The sequence below is a fragment of the Humulus lupulus genome, chromosome 1, assembly GCF_963169125.1.
Source record: "Humulus lupulus chromosome 1, drHumLupu1.1, whole genome shotgun sequence".
Lineage (NCBI taxonomy): Eukaryota > Viridiplantae > Streptophyta > Magnoliopsida > Rosales > Cannabaceae > Humulus > Humulus lupulus.
In genome coordinates this window covers 30,799,980-30,826,602 of record NC_084793.1, presented here as the reverse complement: position 1 = coordinate 30,826,602, position 26,623 = coordinate 30,799,980, and the positions used below count along the sequence as shown (strand labels likewise).

Genomic DNA, 26,623 nt, shown 5'->3' with positions numbered 1-26,623 from the left:
ATGTTGTTGACTCTTTCACCCTTTGACTCTTCACACGTGCGCAACCACCCTTTGTCATTTCACTCTTTTCTTTTCATTCTTTAATAAATGAATATAACCTTCATTCATTTCATTTTATGTTATGCCCTTTTCAATTTCATCAATAATATATATACATGTACATATACTTTAATTTCTATATATTATTTTGATACTGTGTCTACATACGTTACATCCAATCAAGATAATACCGAATTTTTCATTATTGGTGGGGTTCACCTAGCTATTTTTTTAGACAATTTTGACTACTCCTCTTGCTCATTAATTAATGGTTTTAATAATTATTATTATTTATTTAAAATCATTAATATTGTTGTTCTTTCTTTATGGTGGTATAACATGTGCTTTCTCAAAGAATTTTGCATGGATTTTATTTGTTTATTTGACAGGGACTATTTTCTTTTTATTATTCTAATTTGGTAGAAGAAGGGAGTGGTTGGGGTTCGATCTTGGGGCTTTTATGTCTAATTATGAATAAAAAAAATTGACATATATTTGTATTGTTTCCCTCTTTTAAAACCATAATCTATTGTAGAGTTTTTCAGTCCCCTCTGATTAGTACAAATTGCAATCAAGAATTAATCATATATATAGTGCACACTATTTTGTAATTAATTTCTCTTAATCATATTATTATGCCTAGTGATTTTGCATGTAGTGGATGTCAAATACAAATATATGCCATATCCAAATTACTCGTTTTTATTTTGCGAAAATGTATATGCTAACAAAAATTTCACATATCTGATGTAAATAATTTTGTCTGCATATGATATAAAGAATTTTGTCCACATCAAATAGAAGAAAATCCATTAAAATCTCTATATTCGGTACTCTCACTTAAATTTGTTATCATTAATGGGGAAAAATGTACATCCAAAGAAGAAAATGAGAAAGACAATATGATCATGATGGAGATTTTCAACTTCTTCATATGATCCTTTTACGTTGATTATATATATAGGGTGTTCTATATATATAGATATATATATATATATTTATATGTCGATTACTATTAAATCAACATGACCACACATCGATCTTTCACATTGATCGATATTGTGAAATTGATATGAAATGAGGCCTATGATGTTGATATATATAGCCGACATGAGATACCATTTTAGGTGATTATTTTTAAAGGATTATTTGTAATCATATTAATTAATAGCTTTGAAGAAGCAATATATATTTATTGATGCAAATATATATACTAGGTAGAAGTAAATATGCATAAAGTTATAAACAATCAATATAATTTTAATAAAAACTGATTAACTCTAATAAAAGAATAATTGAAAAAATCATAGGATAGACATTAGTATACATATGCATTAACTATTTTTACTTTCTAATGTATCTCATAATGTCGCTGAATTTGATGAATAAAAAAAAACTATAATCACTTGATAAAAAAATAAATTATCATACAAATTTAAAAAATAAAAAAATGATATGTATGTATTTATTTTTTAAAAATAAATATGATTAAATTATTTAAATTATCATATAATATCTTTAAAATATCATATTTAAATTTATTTTTTTGTTTAACTTTATGTTTGTTCTAGTTTTTTTTAATTTGGTAGACAACAAAAGAGTATATATTATATGTTTGATATAATATTTAAGTTTAAGTTTAATTAAATTTTATTTAAGTTATAAAATATATGGTTTTATTATTTTTAAATAATTATCATAATAAAATATCTCAAAAATATCTTTTTTTAATTTTTTTAATTATTCATTTATTTAAGTTTAAGTCATGTTTACAATCTACCGTTAAATATAAAAATATTCTGTTAAATATAAAAATATTCCGTTAAAGTTAATGGAAAAAAATAAAAAACCGTTAAAACTAAGAATTTCCGTTATCTACACTTTTTTTTTTATATAGAAGAGATATACTAGATACAAACAATGTGCAATGTTTATTTAGTTTTATTTATAGAAAATTTATTAATTATTTTAATTAAATTTGTATATTGTCATATAAATTTTAAAAAAATAAAAATATTATATATAAAAAAATAACAAAAACAGATTAAAAGAAAAATTAAACCAATACATTGTTTATTATTTTTTTTAAATATGTATAATATGTTAACATTTTTAAATATAAATGATAATTTTTTTAATAAAAATTAGCATTATGTATTATATATTATTGTTATAAATATATTTTATAATATTTAAATTTATATTAATATAAGTATTAAATATCTACTCTTGTATTAAATATTATTATAATAATAATATTTTATAACATTTAAATTTATATTAATATAATTAATAAATATCTATTTGTATTAGTTTCAAATGTATATTTCGTTAAATAATTATATATATCGTAAGTTGGGTCAAATTTAATATATTTATATGGACAATTTTTCAATTGTTACCATCCATCACTACAAAAAAGGAGACTTTTGCCGGCGCAAATTTGCGCCGGCAAAAGTATGGTTTTGCGCCGGCAAAAACTATGGAGTTTTTGCCGACGCAATTTTGCGCCGGCAAAGAATTGCGTCGTATCTCCGTCGCTAATGTCACTTTTGCCGACGCAAATATAATGCGCCGGCAATGGACTTTTTTGGCGACGAAAAAATACGCCGGTGAAAATATAAATGCGCCGGTAAAAAAATCTGTCACGATATTGTGGAAAACACTTTTAGCGGCGCAATAATGCGCCGGCAATAGTTTAATTTTTTAGTGGCGCATTTTTGCGCCGGTAAAAGTGTATATGTGAAGGTAAGATTGAAACTCTTTGCCGACGTAATTTTGCGCCGGTAAAAGTATTTTTAAAATAATAATTTTTATTAAATTATTAATATTATTTTCAATATATTAATATTAATTAATAATTTTCAATTTTAATATATTAATAATTATTTAATTTTTTAGTAATATTATTTAATTAGAAATAAAAATAAAATTAAAATTTTATAAATAAATAAACAAAAAATTACAACTATTAATATTTATTGTCTCTACCAAACATGAAAATATAAAAGTAATTTAGTAAAATAAATGTCTCATAAATTAAATTTTAAATAAATAGAAAAAAAAGTTCTACAAATGAGTACTGGCCGCCTCATCATTCCCGCCCCCATCAGCATCATCGTCCTCGTCCGAATCCTGGTCTGATAAGTCAACAGTAAAACCAGGAGCCAATTGACCAACCTGCTTCAACAAAGCACTGAGCAGGAGATCTTGACGCCGTTGACGACTCTCAAGTTTAGTCGTATGCTTCTTTAGGTTCTGATTTTCTAGCATAATGTCCTGATTTTGCTGCAAAATGGTGTCCACTTCAGGTGGCAATTGCCCGGACATTTGAGAAGTTGACGAAGATGCTGCCCTCTTTGCGCCAATTGCCTTCAACCTAGGCAACCCCCCAAACCCTTTCTTATAACGCGAGCGGGGTCCAAGGACATCCGTGACAATATCCATATCAGGCGGGAAATGACCGTCGACATTATCGCCGACACAAGAAGCAGCAGATGATGCAGGGGCCGTACTCTGCGATGCTCGACGTTCGGTCATCTCATTCTGCACAATAAAAAGCACGTATTTCGAATTCCAATATAACATTATTTGAAAACCTAACTTATAAATTTTTAATATAACAACATATAAAATATAATTTTATTATCTATCTGCCAACATCCTATCATTAATGACTGCAGACCAGTGATTGAAAAAGAATGTAATTAATTTTGTTCCCGTATCAGGGAGCAAGTGGGCTAAAGTAAATTTGGTCATGAAAATCCATTTCTGATTGAAAATCATGAAAATGTTGTTGATATATACGGTAGGTACAGTTAATTCCATTAATGGGGAATTTACGTCTCCAAACATATACATCAACTACATTTGCATGTTTTTCAGTCAGAAATGGATTTTCATGACCAAATTTACTTTAGCCCGCAAGCTCCCTGATACGGGGACAACATTAGTTACATTCTTTTTTTTTATCTTAGTCCACAATCATTAATCATAAAAATATTGGCACATAGATTATAAAGATTTCATTGTTAAAAATTTAATTAATAATTAATAAATAATTACTAATTGACAACAACAATTAATAATTAATATTTATTAATTATTTACTAAACTTTTTTAAAGTTAAATGATCATAAATTAGTTAAGGTTATGCAACTTACATGTTTTGTCGCCGCTGCATCACTAATCCACTTATCCTTCTTCTTGTGCAGGTGCTCGAATGTGTCGATCATGCTCGGGAGCTGGCCAGTAGATGGGTCCATCTAAAAAAGCAAATTATTTAAACATTGTGACATTTATAATATTTTCGTAAATGTAAGGATATAAGTTATTATAATTTACGTGATCATAAACATGGGCAACGATGGATTTGGAACCGTGTCCTCCTGGTATGGTCATTTTAGCTCGAGTTTCTTTATTTTTCTTCGATATACGCTTCAAAAAGAAAACAGTACTCATTAATCTAAATTGTAATTTTATAATTAAAAATTAATGTAAAATGTACGGCATACCTGGTGAGAATCAGAAACCCAAAAATCACACAGAACTGCCCAATCAGAAGAAGTGATCGACACAAAAGGTTTTGACTTCGCTCTCTCATTGTCTACCTCTCCTCCAACATCTACCCAGTGTTTCTTCATCGTGTGGCGCCAATCAGTCAGATGTTTTTGCATTTGTCTTACCATGGCATCGTTGATTACTGGATTGTCTTCTGGATAAATGAATTTTTCCTAAAATCACAATTAAAATTGGAATTTGTTAAAATATTTTGAAGATAGACAAAATATTTAATAATGAGTTATTAAAGGTTTAAAGAATGCTTACAGATAGTCTCTTTCGAATAACTTCGATATCAGCTGGTTTTACTTGTTCCCAAGCTAGTGTAGTTGGGGGTACGGTGCTACGCAAATAACGAGCCATAGAATTGTTGAACCACTTGCCGTACTTTTGAATAGCTTTTCCAGTTTCTTTATCAAACTCTACTTTCAAATGAGTAACTTTTTTGATGGCCAGCTCCTTCTCGATATTGGCACCGTAATAAGCTCCCCTGCCTCTCTTGGAGCCACCACCTGTGTCATTACTTGTTTCGGCCATTCTACATTAAAATATTCATTAATTAACTAATTCAAATTATGTATGTCTATTGTTTTTTGTTATAAAATTAACATTTATTCATTATGGTATTTCCAAACCTACCCTATTCCGACCTAGTGGATCCCTTGGAGATAGTAAGAAGTCATGTACTTCTCCTCAGTTTTTTAAAATGTTTATCAAACATTTTAAAAAAATGAGGAGCAGTACATGAATACATTGTCTATCCCCAAGACATCCACTAGGTGCATCACTATTATTTATTGTTATTGAATTAACATTTTATTACTTATTGTCTTTCCTAACCTACCCTATTCCGACCTAGTAGATCCCTTGGAGATAGTAAGCAGACATGTGCAACTACACACTTTTTCAAAATATTTCATCAAACATTTTGAAAAAATGAGTAGCAGTACATGAATACATTGTCTATCCCCAAGGCATCCACTAGGTGCATCACTATTATTTTTTGTTATTGAATTAACATTTTATTACTTATTGTCTTTCCCAACCTACCCTATTCCGACCTAATAGATCCCTTGGAGATAGTAAGCAGACATGTGCAACTACCCATTTTTTCAACATATTTCATCAAATATATTGAAAAAATGAGTACCAGTACATGAATACATTGACTATCCCCAAGGCATCCACTAGGTGCATCGCTATTATTTTTTGTTATTGAATTAACATTTTATTACTTATTGTCTTTCCCAACCTACCATATTCCGACCTAGTAGATCCCTTGGAGATAGTAAGCAGACATGTGCGACTACCCATTTTTTCAACATATTTCATCAAATATATTGAAAAAATGAGTAGCAGTACATGAATACATTGTCTATCCCCAAGGCATCCACTAGGTGCATCACTATTATTTTTTGTTATTGAATTAACATTTTATTACTTATTGTCTTTCCCAACCTACCCTATTCCGACCTAATAGATCCCTTGGAGATAGTAAGCAGACATGTGCGACTACCCATTTTTTCAACATATTTCATCAAATATATTGAAAAAATGAGTACCAGTACATGAATACATTGACTATCCCCAAAGCATCCAATAGGTGCATGTGTACCTATATCTGATACTATCATTAATTAATGATAATAAATAAACTTTTCATTGAATTAAATAAAAAGTTACATACACTTGTTTAAATTACATATCACTGTCCTCATCATCACTAACTACAACATCATTACGAACATCACTATCACTATCACTATCGACTAGAACATTATCGTCATCCTCATCGTCTTCATACTCGACCAACGTGTCGTCTTCAAATTCAACTTCATCATCGACAACAAATTCATCTGAACCTTCGCCAACCAAATCATCAACGTTGTGCACTTCAGTGGCATTGACATCAACCCGATCATACTGAAGATTATCAAAAATTGGAAGTTCTACCCACAACTGAAATGAAGAAGAATTAACTTCTTGCAATATTGGTATATCATTTGTGGTCTCAGTATCATCAACATCGGAATTTGTGAAATCCCATACATTCCTTGGAATGTATTCATTAACGAGCCTCCAATCATCCCCATTTTTCACATCTCGAAGATAATACACCAACTTCGCTTGAGATGCGAGAACGAAAGGATCATCTTTATAACATTCTTCTTTCACATATACGCTCGTAAAATTGGATTCCACTTTAATTCTACTTGTATTGAACCATCTACACTTGAATAGGACAACACTGTAACCCATCAAGTAGGACAATTCAATTACTTCTTCCAAAACTCCATAGTAGTTCACTCCTTCCTCACTTGGCACCATTACACCGCAATTTTGTGTTTTAAGCTTCATATCACGACCACGAGTCACAAATTTCACACCATTCACTATCATCCCTGGATATGAATACACGGTGCCGCTTGATTTGTTTGCGAGAGCATACAATTCATTATTCACTTCAGTAGGTGTTGACTCATGCAAACCGTTCACCTATCAACATTAACATTGAAAGTTAGTTTTGGATTGACTAATTGGGGTTTCAGAAAAGAATTGACTAATATACATACTCTTTCTTTGAACCACTGAGGAAAATCAGTTTTTTGTTGAACTTCAAGATTCAAGCCCCCCCGTCTTCTTAATTCATCCATATGCTCACTACAAATGAACAAAAAAACTATGATTTTGGCATTTACTCGGTATATAAACCAAACATCATTATTGAAAAAATACTAGAAAACACACCTAAGGTACTCCTTAATTTCGGCACAATTGTTCAAGATATACCACTCAGCCTTTTGCTTTAACTGCGGATTGAGGAGCATATTTGATTTCTTACCAAATGGACGACCAACAGCCTTATAAATAGAATATTCCCGATTTGGTTGGGATTCAACGCGATCGTCATTCCTCTCAGGTCGATTGAATCGAGTCTCAACCCCCCGCAGGTACATTGAGCAAAAGGTTAAAGCCTCGTTCACCACGTAAGCTTCTGCGATTGAACCTTCGGGACGTGCACGATTTCTTACATATTGTTTATAAACTCCCATCGAACGTTCAATGGGATACATCCACCTAAAGTGCACGGGACCGCCAAGAATTGCCTCTTTCGGAAGGTGCAAAACCAAATGCACCATAATATCGAAAAATGCTGGAGGAAATATCATTTCCAACTTGCATAAAATGGTGATAATGTCTGTCTCCATCTTCTCAAGGTCTTTCACATTCAAAGTCCGTGCACAAAGTTTTTTGAAAAAACCGCACAACTCAATAATTGGCTTCCGAACTTCCGGAACCAAAAGCGACCTAAGTGCGGCGGGCAACAACTGCTGAAACAACACGTGGCAATCATGTGATTTCAACCCAGTTATCTTGCCATCATTGACATTGACATTCTTCGAAAGGTTTGCAGCAAAACCGTCCGGGAATTCAACTGACTTCACAAATTCACAGAAAACTCGACGCTCCGGGACACTGAGGGTGTAACTGGCGTGCGGTTTCTTCCACTTGTTTCCCTCTTTGCGGAGGTGGAGTTTTTCCCTAATTTTCATGTCTGCTAGATCAAGTCTTGCCTTGTCAGTGTCTTTAGATTTTCCCTCTAAGTTCAACAAAGTTCCCAAGACACTGTCGCAAACATTCTTCTCAATGTGCATTACGTCCAAATTATGCCTCAACAATAACTCCTTCCAATAATCAAGCTCGAAAAATATGCTCTTCTTCGACCAATTAAGTTCAATCGGAGCCCTTTTGCGTTTCACACCACCAAATTCTTTGTGTTTCCCAGGATGTCTAATCAGCAAATTCTCTAATTGCTTCAAAACATCATCACCGGAGTAATGTTTCGGTGGTGGCCTGAGTTCCCTGTTACCGTCGAATAGTGCTCGTTTGCTCCTCCATTCATGATCCATATCAAGAAATCTCCTATGGCCAATGTATGCAATTTTACTTCTAATCCCTACAGAGGGAGTTTCTTCATTGCATGTGGGACACGCCTTGTACCCTTTTGTGCTCCACCCAGACATCATAGCATAAGCTGGGTAGTCGTTAATGGTCCACAAGACTGCTGCACGCATATTGAACAATGTACTATTGTATGCATCTCTTGTCTCGACACCATTCATCCATAACTCCTTCAACTCGTCAACCAAAGGTCTCATATAGACATCGATATCTTTTCCAGGTGAAGAAGGACCTGGAATAAGAATAGACAACATTAATGACTGTGGTTTCATGCACTTCCACGGCGGCAAGTTGTATGGGACAAGTATTACAGGCCACATGCTGTAAGAGTTGCTCATGTTCCCAAAAGGATTGAAACCATCTGTAGCCAACCCAAGCCTAACATTTCGAGGTTCGGCTGCGAAAGATGGGTACAACTCATCAAGGTGCTTCCACGCCTTACTGTCAGCGGGGTGCCTCATCACACCATCTTCCCTTGGCCTTTTAGAATAGTGCCATCTCATATCCTCTGCAGTATATCTGGAACTGTACAACCTTTTCAATCTCGGCGTCAACGGAAAGTACCGCATGACCTTATGGGCCACTTTCTTCCCGTTCCCACGATTATCTTGCCAGCGACACTCACCACAAACCGGACAGAATTCCAAATTCGCATTCTCCTTCCAAAACAGTGCACAGTCATGCTTGCAAGCATCGATGGACTCATATCCCAATCCAATACTCCGCAACTTTGCCTTCGCCTCATAGTTAGACTTAGGTAAAATTGTTCCGTCAGGCATAGCGTCGACTAACAATTCCAGCAAACCATCAAAGTAATGATTGCTGCACTTGTTAATTACTTTGAGATGCATCAGCTTCACCAAGAAGTTCAACGCGGAATACTTTCGGCAACCCGGGTACAGTTCACTTGACATCTCCTTAAATAAATTGTCATACTTGTCGCGATGTTGAGGATCATCTTGGGGAGGATCATTATAGTTTCCATGGGGAACGTCATCTTCAGCGTAAACATCCTCCAGGATATCCGCTATCTCATCTCTATCATGATCTCGTACCACAGCTGGTGGCGACGGCAGCGCCTCTCCATGGTAATGCCACACTTTGTAGGACTGTACGATGCCATTGTTGAATAAATGCATCGAAATTGCATTTATAGGCTGGAACTTAACATTCCCACATTTCTTGCACGGACAGCGAACCAAACCCCGATCGTTCAACTGATTTTTGGCGATATCGAAGAACTCCTTAACACCATTTCTATACTCCAGAGACCAACGATTCCTCGCACTCATCCAGCTTCTGTCGCTTGCCATCTTTAAGCGAAATAATTAAGAAAATATTAATAATTGTCTTAAAATAAGGGAAATGATAGTCAAAGTATTTCATGACTGTTTGTCTCCCTAATTATCACTAACTGATAATAATATCCTATCTCTGGCAAAAATAATTATTTATAGAGATATTTCCGGCTAAATTACTCAAACTTACAACTTACTAACACTTAAATGACACGTGACACCACATGATTGGTACACATTATTATTATTATTATTTTAAATAATTTTTCATAAAAAAAAACATTTTATATTTTTTATTTTTTTTAAAAAATCCAATTTATTGTTTTCCAATTTAAAGGTAACAAAAAATAATTTTTTTTTTCATTTTTTACAAAAAAAAAATCAAATTTGCTGCTTTTAATCAATTATTTAGGATTAAGTAAAAAAAATATTTAATCTTAAATTATTGCTTAGATTTTAAACAAAATTACTTAATCTTTAATTGAAAACAAGTAGACAAAATGATAAATAGGAAGATTTTAATAATAATAAATTAAAAATTTTGAGGATATTAACAATATAAAATTAAATTTTAAAAAAAATGTATTTTTCATACTTAATCTTAAGTTGAAAAAAATTTTGAATTTTTTTTTAAAAAATGTAAATTTTATTTTTTTGTTAAATTAAAAAATATTTTAAGAATAATAACAAATTTTATCAATCATGTACTGCCACGTGTCCGTTGACTAGTCTACTTTAACATTTACTTATTTATTACTTTTAATTTAAAATTAATTTAATTATACATTAATCTCCATTTTGTAATTTTTTATTAAATTCTTTAATTTGTATTGGATTATTTACTTAATCAATAATAATTTTATTATATTTATATTTTATTAAATCATTTATATTTTTAACTTTTTCAATTACAAAACATCTAATATTAATGTTAAAATTAATTATTAATTATTATGATTGGTAATTTTATTTTATTTAAATTATAGTTAAAAATTATTTTTTTGATGAATTTTTAATTATACTTAAATATTTATTTAATTAATTATTAAACTTTTATTAATTTTACTAACTCCAACAAAAATTGGGCAGCATAACGACTATATTTCAAACTATCCCAAAAATTTAAAAACCTACAAATTAAACACATATATAACCAGAATAGTCCCAGAGCAATATACAGAACATTCTCATAACATGCACAACATAAACCAAGATTAATAACATATATCAAATCTTTCTATATCAGTAACATCAAAAGAATTTATTTAGTAAATATTTATAAACAAATAATATTTAATATAAAAAATATAATATATATATTTTTTTAATATACATAATCTAATCTATTTTTTAATATACATATTAAGCATTAAAATTTAAAAAATATACATTCTCAAATCAAATTTTTTTTAATAAATACTAAAATTATATTTTCTTTTTCATTATTAATATCATTTTTTTAAAACTACACATTTATTTATTTTATAAACAGAAAAATATAATTATAATAACAAATATCACACACATACATTTATATTAATCAATTTCTACAAAAATTTAACATTAAATAAACATATATACACACCCATTTACAGAAATACATAAACATATATCCATATACAAACATATATACAGATATATAAAAAAAAAAAAACAAATTTAAGTATATATATATATTCAGATATAACTAATATATATATATTCGGATATAACTAATATATATAAATATATACATATATATAAACTAATATATATAAATATATACATATATATATTCGGATATAACTAATATATATAAATATATACATATATATAAATATATACATATATATATTCGGATATAACTAATATATATAAATATATACATATATATATAATCATATATAAATATATATATATAAACCGAAATATATATAAACATATATAAATATATATATATAAACTAACCTTTGCATTTGTTTCACCGAGAGAGTTACAACACACCTGTTCATAGGGTGAGAATAACAAAAAAAAAATACAATTACAAAACATAATATTGAGAAAAAAATCCAAAAATGTTAAAAAATTTCTCATTTTACTAACCTTGAGAGATGCTTTAATATATAACTTGAGCCACGGCGTGGGATTATGGGACACCGGTGGTCGGAGACTATCACAGAGGAGAGAGAGAGAGCTTTGCTTTCACAAACACAGAACAGAAATGGGGAAGAAGGAGGCTGCGGCTGAGATATATCGTTAAGACTTTTGCCGGCGCGTTTCGTTGCGCCGGCAAAAGTCTAAAAATGCGCTGGCAAAAGTGTTTAAGTAAACCCTAAAGTAAAACGATGTCGTTTTAATTATCTCGACTTTTGCCGGCGCGTTTTTTCACTTTTGCCGGCGCAACAAAACACGCCGGCAAAAGTAAGCCCACCTACTTTTTATTTCAAACGTGTAAAAATTTAAAAACACGTTGACTTTTGCCGGCGCGTTAGGTGAAATGCGCCGGCAAAAGTTTGTACGCTTATTTTGAAAAATCTGGCATTACTTTTGCCGGCGCAACCCCGACTTGCGCCGGCAAAAGTCATCTTTTCCGGCGTTAATTGCGCCGGCATAGGGTTTGATTTTTGCTGGCGCAATTCATGAATTGCGCCGGTGAAAGTGATTTTTGCCGGCGCAATTCCGAATTACGCCGGCAAAGAACTGATTTCTTGTAGTGCATAGATGGTTACCAATAATCATGTTGACATGGAAAAATGGTAACTTGGTATAACAAATTACCAACAAGTGAAGATTTTTTATTTTATTTTTTTCATTAAATTCATATTGTATATATATATATATATATTTTTTTTTTGCGATAAGGAATAAGGAATGATAATTCTAACCAATAAGAGCTAAGCTATCTTTGGAAATTTATTTGCTTTTGAAAAATAAAAAATTTAAAAATTAGGGTTTTATCCAAACAAAATATTTTAGGGTTTCATAATAAATCTACATGTTTTACTAAACTCCTCTGTTGTTGATATCATTCTTCTTTTATTCAAAGTAAGAAATTAAGGAAGAAAAAAAAATCAGAATTGCACGTACATCATATTCATTATTATCCAAGACTAATATTACATTTTTTATCACTAAAGATGGTGATTACTAGCTATCTCAAATTTTTTTAGAGATAATAGAGTTTTATGGACTAATCTATTTATAAAAGACTTCCTTGTTTGATGAGATTTTCTACATCTCTAATGTTGCGATTGAGTAAACAATACAACATGTTATACTTGTAGTAATTTCATTTGTTTATGTTTCATTTCCCAAATTATCAGTAAAATCAAGTACCATACCTCATATATTAAAGTAATAACGCTGAATCAAATATCACAAGTTGAAAAATGAAAGAGATCAACCCACATACGTATATGTAAGCTAGCGATATGTTCCATGTCGACTATGATGGTCAAATACAAAGACATAATAAATAAAAGAAAGACCACATATATATATATGAACTGTCAGTCTCATATTGACCCAAATTCAATGCTATATACCTCTTTATATTCCTTTAATGACTGATGAAGTTGAACCTGATTTTTTTTTCACTCTCTCTTATCCTATAGCATAGCAATTTAAGTCCCAGCTGTGCGTGGCTTATTATGTGTCTATAAATATGTATATATATATATATAAGTCTTTGTGTTGTCAATTTTCTTCCATATACGTATATACTTTTTCTTTTATAGATGATGAAATGGCTGCCGGCCAGGGTGTTAATAATTATCTATATATAATAAATATATTTTATTTAATAATTGTTCTAGATCAAATTGATGGCCATGACCCCACATGTGTCACGAAAGTGATCGACTACATAAACATATTACGTGTAGCTCAATACTTTTTTTGATTAGTCAAATACATGCTTGAGTTTTTAAGATATATATCATCATCAATGATCAGTGTATAAATAGTTTCACATCACAACATGATTTCTCAGTGAACAACTTGATAATAAGATCAGGGAAAATCACTATTAAGTGATTACCAAATGCGAAAGAAAAAAATATCCCAAGTATAGATAATTAAGAAAGAGAAAGGGTATTGACATGTATGTATATATAGCTAGGGCTAGCACGACAATCATTTTGGAAAAAATAGACTTGTGCTGTGGCGTTTATAGAACTCTCCAATCTAATGATTTAAACGAAGAGATTCGTATTGTTTCATTGTCACATTTTCTACTTTTAAGGGATTTGTATCTGATCCGCGCTCCTACTTCAAATCTTTTTTAAGTGTGCAACTGTATATGTTTATATATATATATATATATATATAGCTTAGCTACATTAATTTTCTAATCATATTTCTTGATTTAGGGCGCATTTGATGATGCAATTAGCTACATTACCGAACCAACCCTCAATACCACACAATATACTCATTTTTTTCTAGGTCATATATGCATAAATATTAACCAATTATATATCAATTCGGTTTTGTAGTCAAATGATATATGGATCTTCACACTTGTTGAAGAATTTATCTTTTATTTAGTTTTATATGTATATATTATGGGCTATTTATATTTTGAATAATTTCAAAATTTTGAGAGAATATTTTAAAATCATTTTTGAGAGAGATTGAAAGCCAAATGATAATGAAGTTTTCTTTAAAAACGAACATATTTCAGATCTTATTTATTGAAAAATCGAATAACCTAGGATAATTCTAAATCTCTTTCTTAGATTAACTAATCAATTAATTTAGTACTTTTCTGTTGTAGTATATGTACGTATGCATCAGTAGTAAATTCGCTTGCACCAAGTCACTTAAATTGAAGACAATTTAGGGATAAAATACGAAAATTACTAAGGGCATTATTAGTGCCTATCACCCCAAAATGTGACATAGTATTACAAATGTAACCCAATATCAAAAGAGTCGGCCACCTAGCATCACTCAAAAGATATATATAACCGAAAGTGTCCATTTAATTCTTGTACAGTACTACTCTACTACTACATAGCTACATCTACAATAATATCTAGTATTTCTTTTTGAAGAAGGAGTGTTCCATATAAAAGTAGATGGATAGATAGATTGCCGAAAATTAAAGTCTATGCACGTGCAAATATACCTAGCTAAATCATCAAACCATGAAAACCTTTTTGACATTTAATAATTCACTCAGGCTAAAGACTTTTCTCATATATATTGGTTTCGCATCACGTTTATATATATATAAAAAAAAATACATAGAGAATTAAAAAAAAGTAATAATAAGTCCAAGATTAGGAGGAGGGAGGGAATCATTAGACTTTCTCTCTTTATTTATTTAAAGAAAAAGAAAAGAGAATCTTAGGAAAAGAAAATGAGCAGTGGGCATGCATGTGGGGGCAGAGAGAGAGAGAGAGAGAGAGCTGACATCATAGATAAATGGTGTTAAGTGTTTGGTGTCTAGGGTTTGTGTTTTTCCCAAAACCCAACACACGACCCTTAATATCTGGGTAAGGGCCGGCCAGACCCCAAAGCCGAAAACGTGTACAGCAGACACTCACAGACACACCACACCATACCATACCAATAAACACACACAATATATATATATATATAATTCATGACATGAGCCACCATGGACCTCGATGATGGAGGTCGTCATGAGTGAGTGAGCCACCCAACGCCATTTCTTTTCATGTAATTATTGGTCTCAAAGAATAGTATTCTCTTCCTCGTTTGCCACGTGTCGACTGTTTAGCCGTCATACCTCATCGCATTTGGATTTTCTAGCTCTTAGACTTGGTTATTAATTACCACTTTTGACATTTATATGTGAGGGAGATTTTTATATATATAATTTTAATATCGTGTAAATTATCATGAATAATGACTAGTGAGAGTGGTTATGTATCATCATCACTAGTGTGACGAAGACAACTCTTTTTTTCTTTTTTTTGGAATTTTTGAAATAAGTGATTGTTTTTGGTGTACCATTTTGTTAATTTCTCTATTTATATATATTATTTCTTATTTTATTTGGTGTGGATAATGGTGTGCGGCCACTTTCTGATATCTCATTAGCTTATACGTGTCCTGTTGAGTTGAGAGGCTTTTGGCATGTGTTCCTAGAGCACTCACAATAAGTGATGGATATTACCAAAAATTGAAAAGAAAAAAAAAAGCTAAAATTAAGTAAAAGAGGTATACAATAAATTATTCATTTTATAAATATTTTTAGATTTATCTACAGTAAAAAAATTATATCTAGTGTAATTAATGATATTTGAAATAGGATGAGTCTTTTGGTTGCAAGAAAGGCCAGCAAAAAGGATTTGGTTTGGTTGGGAAATCTACTCATGTAATTAATGATTGGTGTTTGGAATTAGTTTGTGATTAATACAAAACTTGAGCTGATTTACCAAAAAAATAAAAAATTATATTTATTGTCTACTATTCATCATTCAAAATAATATTTTATTAATTTTTTATTTATCTTCTCTTTCTTTATCTTCAAAATATTATATTATATTTAAATATTTCTAATTAATACTTCTAAAATATACTTTGAGAATAATAAAATTTCTTATTTGTAATTTTTTTTAGATTAATTGATAATATAATTATGTGATATTACATATGGGTAAATATTGTAAATATTAAAAGATATAAGAATATTATTGATAGTTTTAGAAAATATTTGAAATGAATAGAAAATGTTTAAAATATAATATTTAAATGATATAGAGAAAAAATAAAATAAAAAAACGGATGTATGGTATAATGTAAAACTTAGAAGTAAAATAGAAAAAGATGTATTTTGATGAGATATTTTAAAAGATGGAGTAGAGCATTTATTGAGAATGGTCTTATGTTTGCCATAGCTAAAAAACTAGCTTGCAAAACTAAAAATGAAAGAAAGCATATACACCCAATAATTCAACATTACCCAATCTAATTATAACTAATATTATTATTAATTCTAAACACCAAACACCCTTTTCTTTTTCATATTTTTCTATAAATATATATTTACTTGAATTGTAAAGATTATTAAAAAAAAAGGGTAAAAAGCAGTTGTCTCTTGTGTGCACGCGGGTGTTGAAAAAGTGATTTTTGAATTATAAAGGCAGTTGACATTCTGTGTTATTTTAGTTTTACAACACATAACATTACATATTCCATATTATATAGATATATATATATTTATATAACAACGACAATGATGTCCATAAAAGACTATGACAAGGACAGTAACAATGCCACCATTTTCGTTTACATCAAAGCTGGCATCGCTGTAATATCATAAAGTATTACCACTAGTACATATATACAGATCTCCTCATTTTCTGCTCTACTTTTAGCTATTTATTCTCCTTTTTATAACATAATCATCACCATTAATGGCATATCATGATTAATTGTAATATATTATCAACACGTTCATAATTTTTTTTATTTCTCTTTCAATTAATAGTTCATGATGAGAACCGATCGAAATCGTCAACAACTCATCATTTTGCATACTTAATAATTAGAAGACAATATAAAATAAAGAAGATAACCAAAGAAACAAAATAGGCAATTTGTATAGTATGACATGGCTTCAGCAAGCTTCAATCACCGGCTATAATAATAATTATAGAGTAGTAATCTCATATATTTATAAATGTATATATACATAATATAATTTTCATTGGTCAATAGTAAGAATTTATTGTCCATATTATTGTAAAATATATTCATTGACCCCATTTCATATCATATGATTTTATTGTCAAGTATTCTGTTATTAATATTAAGATTGTGACAAGAACGTTGATGGAATGTTTCAACCATAAATATATATTGTATTGGGTCCCAAAATTGTGAAACTAGTTTATTTCTCTTTTACAAAAATTACACCATAAATATATATTGTATTGGGTCCCAAAATTGTGAAACTAGTTTATTTCTCTTTTACAAAAATTACACCATAAAGAGTCACTACAAAAAAAAAAAAAGGTTCAATACCGAGAACATTATACCGACAACATGTCCTAGGTATAGACATTTCATATGTGCGGGCCATTTTCGCGGTTCTGAATATGTTTAGTTGCTATACCGAGAACCTATACCGAGAACATGTTCTCGGTATAGGGTTTATAAATATCTCCCTCAGCCGCGAAGCCCCTTCTCCTTCCTCTCTGGTTTCTCTCGGTTTTCTCCGAACCCTCCGCCTCCCTCCGCCAAATATCGCCATTTTCCTCCCAAAAAGCTCGGTTTTTAGCCCCAAAATTGCCAAGGGTGAAGGAATTTCTGTGTATTTGTTGAAGGTATGGTTTATTTATTCATTGTTTATATATATATTTATGAAATTGTATAGTGATATTTTGTAATTTTTGTTTGAAGGTTGGGTATTCGGTTTTTGTTGGACTACAGAGATTGCTAGCAAGATATTGAAGGCATTGGTAAGTTTTTTTTAATTTTTCTGTATTTTTTTAAATTTTTTTCAATTTTTGAATAATTTATGTTTTTTTATATAAATAATATAATATTAATTTTAATAAAAATCTGAAATTATTATATTAGATAGAATATATTTATTTTTAGGTTTTCAAAATAAGTATTAGTAAAAATGATATTAGGAATTAGAAAATTGTTATATGATTAATTAGTATTTTTTTTAAAATAAATTCTATGTTGTTTTGGTGAATTTTATGTGTATTAAACATATTAGTAAACATATTAAATATTTGAGTGTTAATTTGAAAATTTTGGTGGTAATGTTAGTATGTTGTTGTTGTTGTCAATTTTAATTTTTTTGGTTATGTTAGTAGTAAAAATTCAGATTTTATGAATATTGATGATTAATTTGTTGTTGTTAATTTTTAGTAGAATTTTAATATTTTGGTTAGAAAATTGAATAATTAATAAAATTTAGACTAATAATTATAAATTATATAGTCGTTTAAAATGTATTTGTAATGCTCTCTGCATGATCTGGGTCTGGATATTTTTTATGTGTTATTTGCAAGATTTTAAATTTTGGGATAGATGAAAATATAGTCGTTATGCTGCCGAATTTTTTATAGAATTGTAAAATTTAGAGATATTGTAAATATTAGTAGAAGTACTCAATAAAATTTCTAAATTAATAAATAGTGAATTGATAAGTAAAATAATATATTTTAAATTAAGATTAAAAATAATTAACATTAACATTATGCAACTAAATTTTAATAAAAATAAATATTAATTAAATAATTTAAGTAATAATTAAATCCTAAAGTAAATAAATAAATTTTAAACAAATCTTAGAAATTTTGTTTAAATTAATAAAACTATTCAATAAAGCATAAGTAAAATATGTAATTTAATAAATACTAAATTAATATGTAAAAAAATAATATCTGTTAGTTCTGATTAAATAAAATTAACAAATATATTATTAGAAAACCATTATTAAAATTAAAATTAAAATTAAAAAAATAAATTTAATATTTGTTAGTTTTAATCATTATTAAAATTAAAATTAAAAAAATATTTTTTTAATAATATTTGTTAGTTGTTTTTAATTTTTCTGTATTTTTTTAATTTTTTTTCAATTTTTGAATAATTTATGTTTTTTTTTATATAAATAATATATTTTAAAATTAAGATTAAAAAAAATTAAGATTAACATTATGCAACTAAATTTTAATAAAAATAAACATTAATTAAATAATTTAAGTAATAATTAAATCCTAAAGTAATTAAATAAATTTTAAACAAATCTTAGAAATTTTGTTTAAATTAATAAAACTATTCAATAAAGCATAAGTAAAATATGTAATTTAATAAATACTAAATTAATATGTCAAATTTAAATAATTTTAATAATATTTACACTGAAATATATTATAGTTAGATATCATAAAACAACATAATTAACTTCAAAGAGCATAAGACATTAAAAAAACATATTTAATTTGACAGATATGGCTGATGTTATTGCTCAATCTCACGGGGGTGATGGTGGAGGATGCGATCCTCCACGTGGACCGTCAGATATTCCAGCTGATTGTGAACGAGGTAATACTTTACACATTGATATACTCCTTAAAATTTAATAATTAATCCATATTAATTTTAAAATATTGAATTTGCATACAATAGCGCCTCCAAATAAACGTGGACGCCATAAAGGATTGAACACGCGGGAAAAGAGGGAACAGTTGGGGCGTCCTCTCCCTCTCGAGTGGGATGTGCGGGGGAGAACATATAAAGAGATCGGAGAGTACAGCTCAAATTTCTCAAGAGAGCTCGGATTACTTGTTCGACAGTACACAGATCCGGACTGTCCTCAATGGTCAAAAGTACCAAATGCCTCGAAAGAAAGAATACTTGCACATTTGGAAGTAAGTAGTTTATGTATTTTTATGTTAATTCTCATTTTATGTTATATATCATATTTACTAATAAATGTTTGTAAATTAGGATGATTTGTTTGATATTGAGCGTACTAGATATGGAAAAGGGCATATGCTTGGGATCTTGAGTGGCATTGATACTTCGTGTACTAAAAAGTATTCTGACTGGAAGTACGATATTAAAGAGCATTTAACGATTAATGGGCCAAAAAATCGTTATGGTGGTTGCACGGATACGCAGTGGCAAAAAGCAATTGAATTTTTCCGACGCCCAGAAATTACGGTATTAATTTCTTGCTAAACTTAACTATCTTAATTAAATATATTACTAACGATAACTTTTTGCAGAAACGTTCTGTGGTCAACAAGGAAAATAGAAGGAAACTGAAAGAGCTTAGCTATGGAGGTTCTCAGTCAATCCCAGCCCTGCGCTATAAAAAAGTTAGTTAATTAATTATTTTTTAGTTTATTTTTCTTATTTACGTTTAATTATTAATTTTATAAAAATATATGTACGTGACAGCGCAATTTAGAGACTGGGCAATTTGAGTCCATCCCGGATAGCTGGATGGATACTCACCATAAATCAGGCATAGGGTGGGTGACAGAGACAGCCAAAAATACTTGGGTACATTAAGTTTTTTTAAACATTTTTCAAAATTTTAATTGTTTCAAAATTTTAATTACATTATACATTGTATCACAGGAGGAATTGCGTGCATACCGCGACACACAGCAGACACAGGCAACTGATACTGAGAGTTCCACACCAGTTTCGAGTGCGCCTGAAGATGAAGACATATCTTTGGTACAAACTGTCTTCGGAAAACGACGGGGCCACCAGATAGGATATGGACGTATCCTTAACATAAGGGACCGAACTCCATTTGATTTTCGTCCTTCACAAACTAGAGATGAAGAGTTGTCTGAGATGAGAGAGCGTCTTCGACAGTTAGAGGAGCATGTCCGGACTCATTGTATCACCCCGGGATCTCAATCTGCCCCACCACCACCCGATGATCTCGATGTTGGAGCACCGACTCAGTAGGACTTATGTATGAATTTTATTACAATTGACTATTACATTATCATGTTTAACACAACTCTTTATTTTGATTTAGCGAGCATACTCTTATGTTTTTATTTATATGTTTAATATAAGTGTTTTAATTTTATTCCATTTTTTTATATTTAATTCAAAATAAATAAATAAGGGAATAAATATTACAAATATATAAAAAAAAATTGGGAAACGTATATACCGTGGACATTGTTCTCGGTATATACCAGAAAGATGTCGGTATATACCAGCACGATGACAAATTGGGGTTAGTTGTACCGAGGACATTTGTCACTTTATACCGAGGACATTGTCCTTGGTAAAGCCTATACCGAGAACATTTTTAATGTCGTCGGTAAAAGTTTTGTTTTACCGACGCGGCTGTACCGATAACTTTCTACCGACGACATTGTCTCGGTATAGGGTGTACCGAGGACATTTTGGCTTATACCGAGGACATTTGTTCTCGGTATAGTTCGTAAAAGTCTAAAATCTTGTACCCACTAACTTTTTTGGATGAATGCATGTAAAGTTAATTTCTTGAGCAAACTTCATATTTCAATCCTATTTAGTGTATTTCATTGTTTTTTGTTTACTTTGGTCTTACAATATAAGTATTGAAACACTTTTATTCAAACACATCATTTTTTTTTTTAAAAAGGTTAAAATTTTGTTTTTTACAAAATAATTTCTTGAGAAGGTGCCGAATGCTATTATTAAATATTAATTTTTACAATGGATTTTGAACAGAGATTTTTTTTTTTACAAAATTTGCTTAAGAGGCTTGGGGTTAGGATTGGTCAGCCACCTTTTCTAGTTATTCCTTGGATTTTTGCTGTTGTTTTAATTTTGATCAATTACTTGGTAATCTCCATCCACTTAGGACGGCAGCTAATTCTAATATAAATATATATATTATATAATGTGTTTGGTACTAGTAAGTTAATTAGTGTAGTCTATATCGTTTACTATAAACTTAATAATATTTTTTGTTACAATAAAAGGCCAAGAGAAGCCAGCCATGCCAGAATATATGGGGGTGTTTGGCACCTTAACTAAAAAACTGTTTTTTGTTTTTAAAAGCTAAAAATTGTTTTCTGAAAACAAGTGGGGGTGTTTGGCATTGTTTTCAGAAAACAATTTTTAAAAACAAAGTTACAAAAAACAGAAAATTTTGAGAACAACAAAAAGTTGTTTTCTGTTGTTCTCAAAAAAAATTTCATAACTTTACTTCTTATTTTTCATCATTTTTTCTTTTAAATTATTTTATCTCATTATTTATTACAAACTTTTAAAATATTTTTCTCTTTGTAAATATATTTGTTAATTTTTTTATTTAAGATTTAAAAAAAAATAAAACTAAAAAATTGTTTTTAGAAAACATTAACCAAACACCTCTTATTTTTTGAAAACTACAAAAATAGTTTTCTGTTCTCATTTCTGAGAACAAAATTTTGAAAACAAAAAACAGAAAACAATGCCAAACAGGCCCTATATTTTGAGACCGAACTTAATTATATACAAGCATCTTTGTATTTTGTGGCCGGGAAAAGAATAAATGGATATTCCTCTATATATATCAAGTACTTAATTGACAGTTAATTGAAATCAATCAATAAACTAATCATTAAACATTGCAAAAGTGCTTAGAGAGATTACCAATCTCTAATCCATCAACCACACATGGTGACCTAATAATAATAATAATAATAATTCAAGTCAAAATAGCATTTATATAATAATAATAATGGATAATAGAAAATGGTACTAATAATTTACTAAGCTGATTAATATATGGTACTTTTGGCTTTTGATGCATGCAATTGGTGCGTCTTCTTATGGAAATGGTCTTGTGTTGATGACAAAATGGTGAAGACGAAAATGCTTATATAAGCTTCCAGCACACGTTTTTTGTTAAAAAAAAAAAACAAAAATACAAGTACTAATGTACTATATATATATATATATATTAATATAAATTGTCTTTCTGGAACATTCCTTAATTGATACATAGGTTATCTAATATTGTTATTTTGAATTTATTTCACCTTCAAAATTCGACTATTGATATCTAATTTTGATCTCAATAATTGATATCGGCTCAATACATTGGATCCTTTATAAATGGGCTGTGGACAGGCCATCTTGTTGTATGATGGCTTAGCCCAAAAACATTACATGGGATTGGAACAAATTAATAATTGATCATTTTATATATATTTTTTCATAAATATGCAAGATTAAAAAAAAATCTATTGAATTTTCCATTTTAAATTTATTATATAGAATTTTTTTTCCATATTTTTATGGTTGTTTGAAATAATGCCATATCTTTATTGTGAATTCAGAGTTTAGAGTTTTGTTTTTTTTTTTTTTTGGTATTTTTATCATTTCATCTAATTTTAAAATAATATTTGTGTAATATTACATGTGTTATTTTTTTTTATTGTGCGTCAGTTTTTCAGATTAGGTTATAATCAGGGATAACTAATTACTCTTTTGGATAACACAAAGTAATTTGGTATGTTAAAAACCATATCAAAATAAATAAAAAAAACGAAAAAAAAATCTGGTATCTGGAAATCCATAAGAAAATCAACAAACAATAAAGACAGAAAACTAAAAGTAAACTAATACCTTCAAATCCATATCAAAACCAATAACAAAGAGAGAACTAAATGTGACTTGGTTCCTTAAAATGTGCATCATGCACAAAATACAAACATGGAACGGTAACTAACAACAATGCTATATGCCTTTTTTCTTTAAACAGAAAGATATGGTACCTTAAGTAACTTGGTAAAAAAAATATTTCAAAATTTACTATAACTTGAATATTAGTAGAAGGATACCAACAACAAAAAAATATTAACTTAATTCAATATATAAGTAATGAAACAATCTAAACTGCCAACATGAATAGTGATGAGAATAACAACTAGCATGTTTGGTCTTTGAAATGTTCACATCTCATAGAGAAGAAGCATATCCTCAAAAGCCTACAAACCTAAACACAAATTATGCATCAAATCTATTAATTAAAACCTAATATCTATAATCTCAAAACATATTCGTTTGGACAAAATCAAGGTTTAACCAAATCACTAACTCATCTTCAAAAATGCTTCTTCACAGATTCAGCTTCATTTGCAACTGTAGAATTCAGCTGTGAACAGTGCGAACTGGATGAGAGGTTTCGCTCTTGGATAGCTCAAGTCAAAGATTGTGAATGCGCTCTTGGTACCAGACTTGATTTTACAAACTCAAAATCACGGACTGGTTCGCTCTTGTACTAGTTCGTTAATGACATTTATGCATTTCAAAATCAGTTTGAGTAAAACACAAGTGTTTGATATGAAAAACATGAAAGAGGAATGGAGAGAGGCATCACCATAGTTGTTTGAGCATCATCAGAGTCGACGGAGCATCACCAGAGTCTTCAAGGAGTGGCTCACTGTCTTGGGCTAAAACGGTGAAGTTTGTGGAGCCATTGAGAGCCACCATCAATGTCACCAGAGACAAACCAAAAACTCTTGGTTTTGTTGGCTATGGATGTGGTGGAGGGTTCGAGCCATTTATGGGGCTGAGGCTACTTTTAATTTCCTTTGCAAAATATGGAATTATAAAATTATATACGTATATATTAAAAATTCTCATATATATATTAAAAAAATATTACATACAATCAACAGGTCAACATTTGACTCGCAAAACCCGCTAACCCGCAAACTGAAAACCCATTTTTTGGCAAAATCCGCTGGATTTGGATTAAATTCGACCCAAACCTGACAGACAGGAGTCGTGTCGGGTTTGGATTTTGAAATTTGCTTGTCACAAGTTCGGGTTCAGACCCGAAATCCTATTAAAAGGTTAAAACTTTTTTTTTTTTTTTTTTTAAAAAAACTTTTTTTTACAGTGTCATCATCTTCATTCTTGAAAGAACCCTAAGACTAAGAGTAACCCCCAACCGACCCTCCTTTCTCTCTCTTGGCTTGCCTGCCCAGCACTTCGTCGCCGCACTTCCGCAGCTGAAGCCTACCTACCGACCACCACCACACACAAGCCCTCCCCCGACCCCTCTCGACTCTCAGACTCCACTCAGCAGCACCACACAAGGTCGTAGGATCCCTTTGCCCGTCAGCGAGCAAGTCAGCTCCACCCCAACCTTGTCGACAGCCGCAAGTCCCCGACCCCTCTCGGCTCTCAGCCACGAGTCCTCGACCCTGACCCCTCGGTTAGTGTTTTCCTTTTCTCTTTTTTTTTTTTTATTAATATATAAGTTTATATATATATATTATACTACATATTCATTATTAAATTTAATCAGTTATGATAGTTAAAGGATGGATTGAGTTTAGGGTGGAATATATGATGTTAAATTTAATACTCTTATTAATATTATCTCAAATTAAGAGTCGTATATTTCTGTTTTTTGCTTAGACTAAAATGTGGTTTCTTTGTATATGAGTCACGAATATATGCTTAATACTTCTTATGTATGATGATTAGTTGAATTCAGTATATTGGTCTATCTATGTTTAAGTTATGATTTTAATAAAATTTAAATTATCTTCTTTCAATTTTCATCTATATAATTTTTCTATGAGGAGGTTTTTCTCTTCTATTTATAAGGTATTTTATTCTATATGAGACTACTTACTTATTACGGTATATATCAATGCTAATAGGTTTATTCAAATTCCATTTAATATGTTAGTTAGTTGGAAGACTTTTATTTCTAATTTAATTATATTTAGATGTGTAGACCTTGTTATATGTGTTATTAGGTTGATCTTAATTTTGTTAGAAATTTGCCTAAAAGTTATTGAGAAATTGACAATTTTTTTTGTTGATTTACATATTGGAGCGAAATCATACTAGTATAAAGTAAAGTCAGTGTTTGAAACTTGAGGTAAATCTATTAGCTTTGTTATATAGGATTATAATATAAATATATAGGCTTGTCTGAATGTGTGCTTCCTGTTGTAGTGGATATTAGGTTTGTGTGTGTTTCTCTGTTATAGTGGATTATAGACTTGTGTGCTACTCTGTTGTAGTAGATTATAGGCTTATGTGCTGCTCTGTTGATTAGTTTTGTCTTAAATATGTTGTATTAGGTAATGGATATTGATGAAGTAGATGAAACTCTTCCCCCGATAGATGATCAAGACCAACCACCTTTCACTCAGACTGAAAACCCTACTCCTCCTACTCCTAATGAAAAGGGTATAAAAACTAGGGCTAGAAAGAGGGTTAGACCTCCAATCCCTAGTGCTAGTACTGGGAAAACAAAGGGAAAATAGTCATCTGTTTGAGATCGTTTTACTAAGGAATATTCTCCTCCA

At 30.0% G+C, this 26,623-nt stretch overlaps 1 protein-coding gene across 1 annotated transcript; it reads right to left on the bottom strand.

Moving 5' to 3' along the window:
- Positions 1-775: 775 nt before the first annotated feature.
- LOC133808099 (uncharacterized) lies at positions 776-7,526 on the bottom strand. Its single transcript, XM_062245853.1, has 4 exons — positions 7,348-7,526; positions 7,173-7,260; positions 6,892-7,095; positions 776-802 (listed from the first exon to the last, which is right to left on the bottom strand). Exons 1-4 carry the CDS (start codon positions 7,425-7,427, stop codon positions 776-778), a joined length of 399 nt encoding a protein of 132 aa, XP_062101837.1. The 5' UTR covers positions 7,428-7,526.
- Positions 7,527-26,623: the final 19,097 nt, after the last annotated feature.

Bases quoted from the DNA above. Each gene is read 5' to 3' on its own strand.
- LOC133808099 (XM_062245853.1), bottom strand. From the start codon at position 7,427: ATGCTCCTCAATCCGCAGTTAAAGCAAAAGGCTGAGTGGTATATCTTG. The intron at 7,261-7,347 runs GTGTGTTTTCTA...GTTCATTTGTAG, and splicing joins GAAATTAAGGAGTACCTTAG to TGAGCATATGGATGAATTAA. The intron at 803-6,891 runs GTTTTGGAAGAA...TATCATATGCAG, and splicing joins AAGGAGTGAACTACTATGGA to ACAAAATTATTTACATCAGA.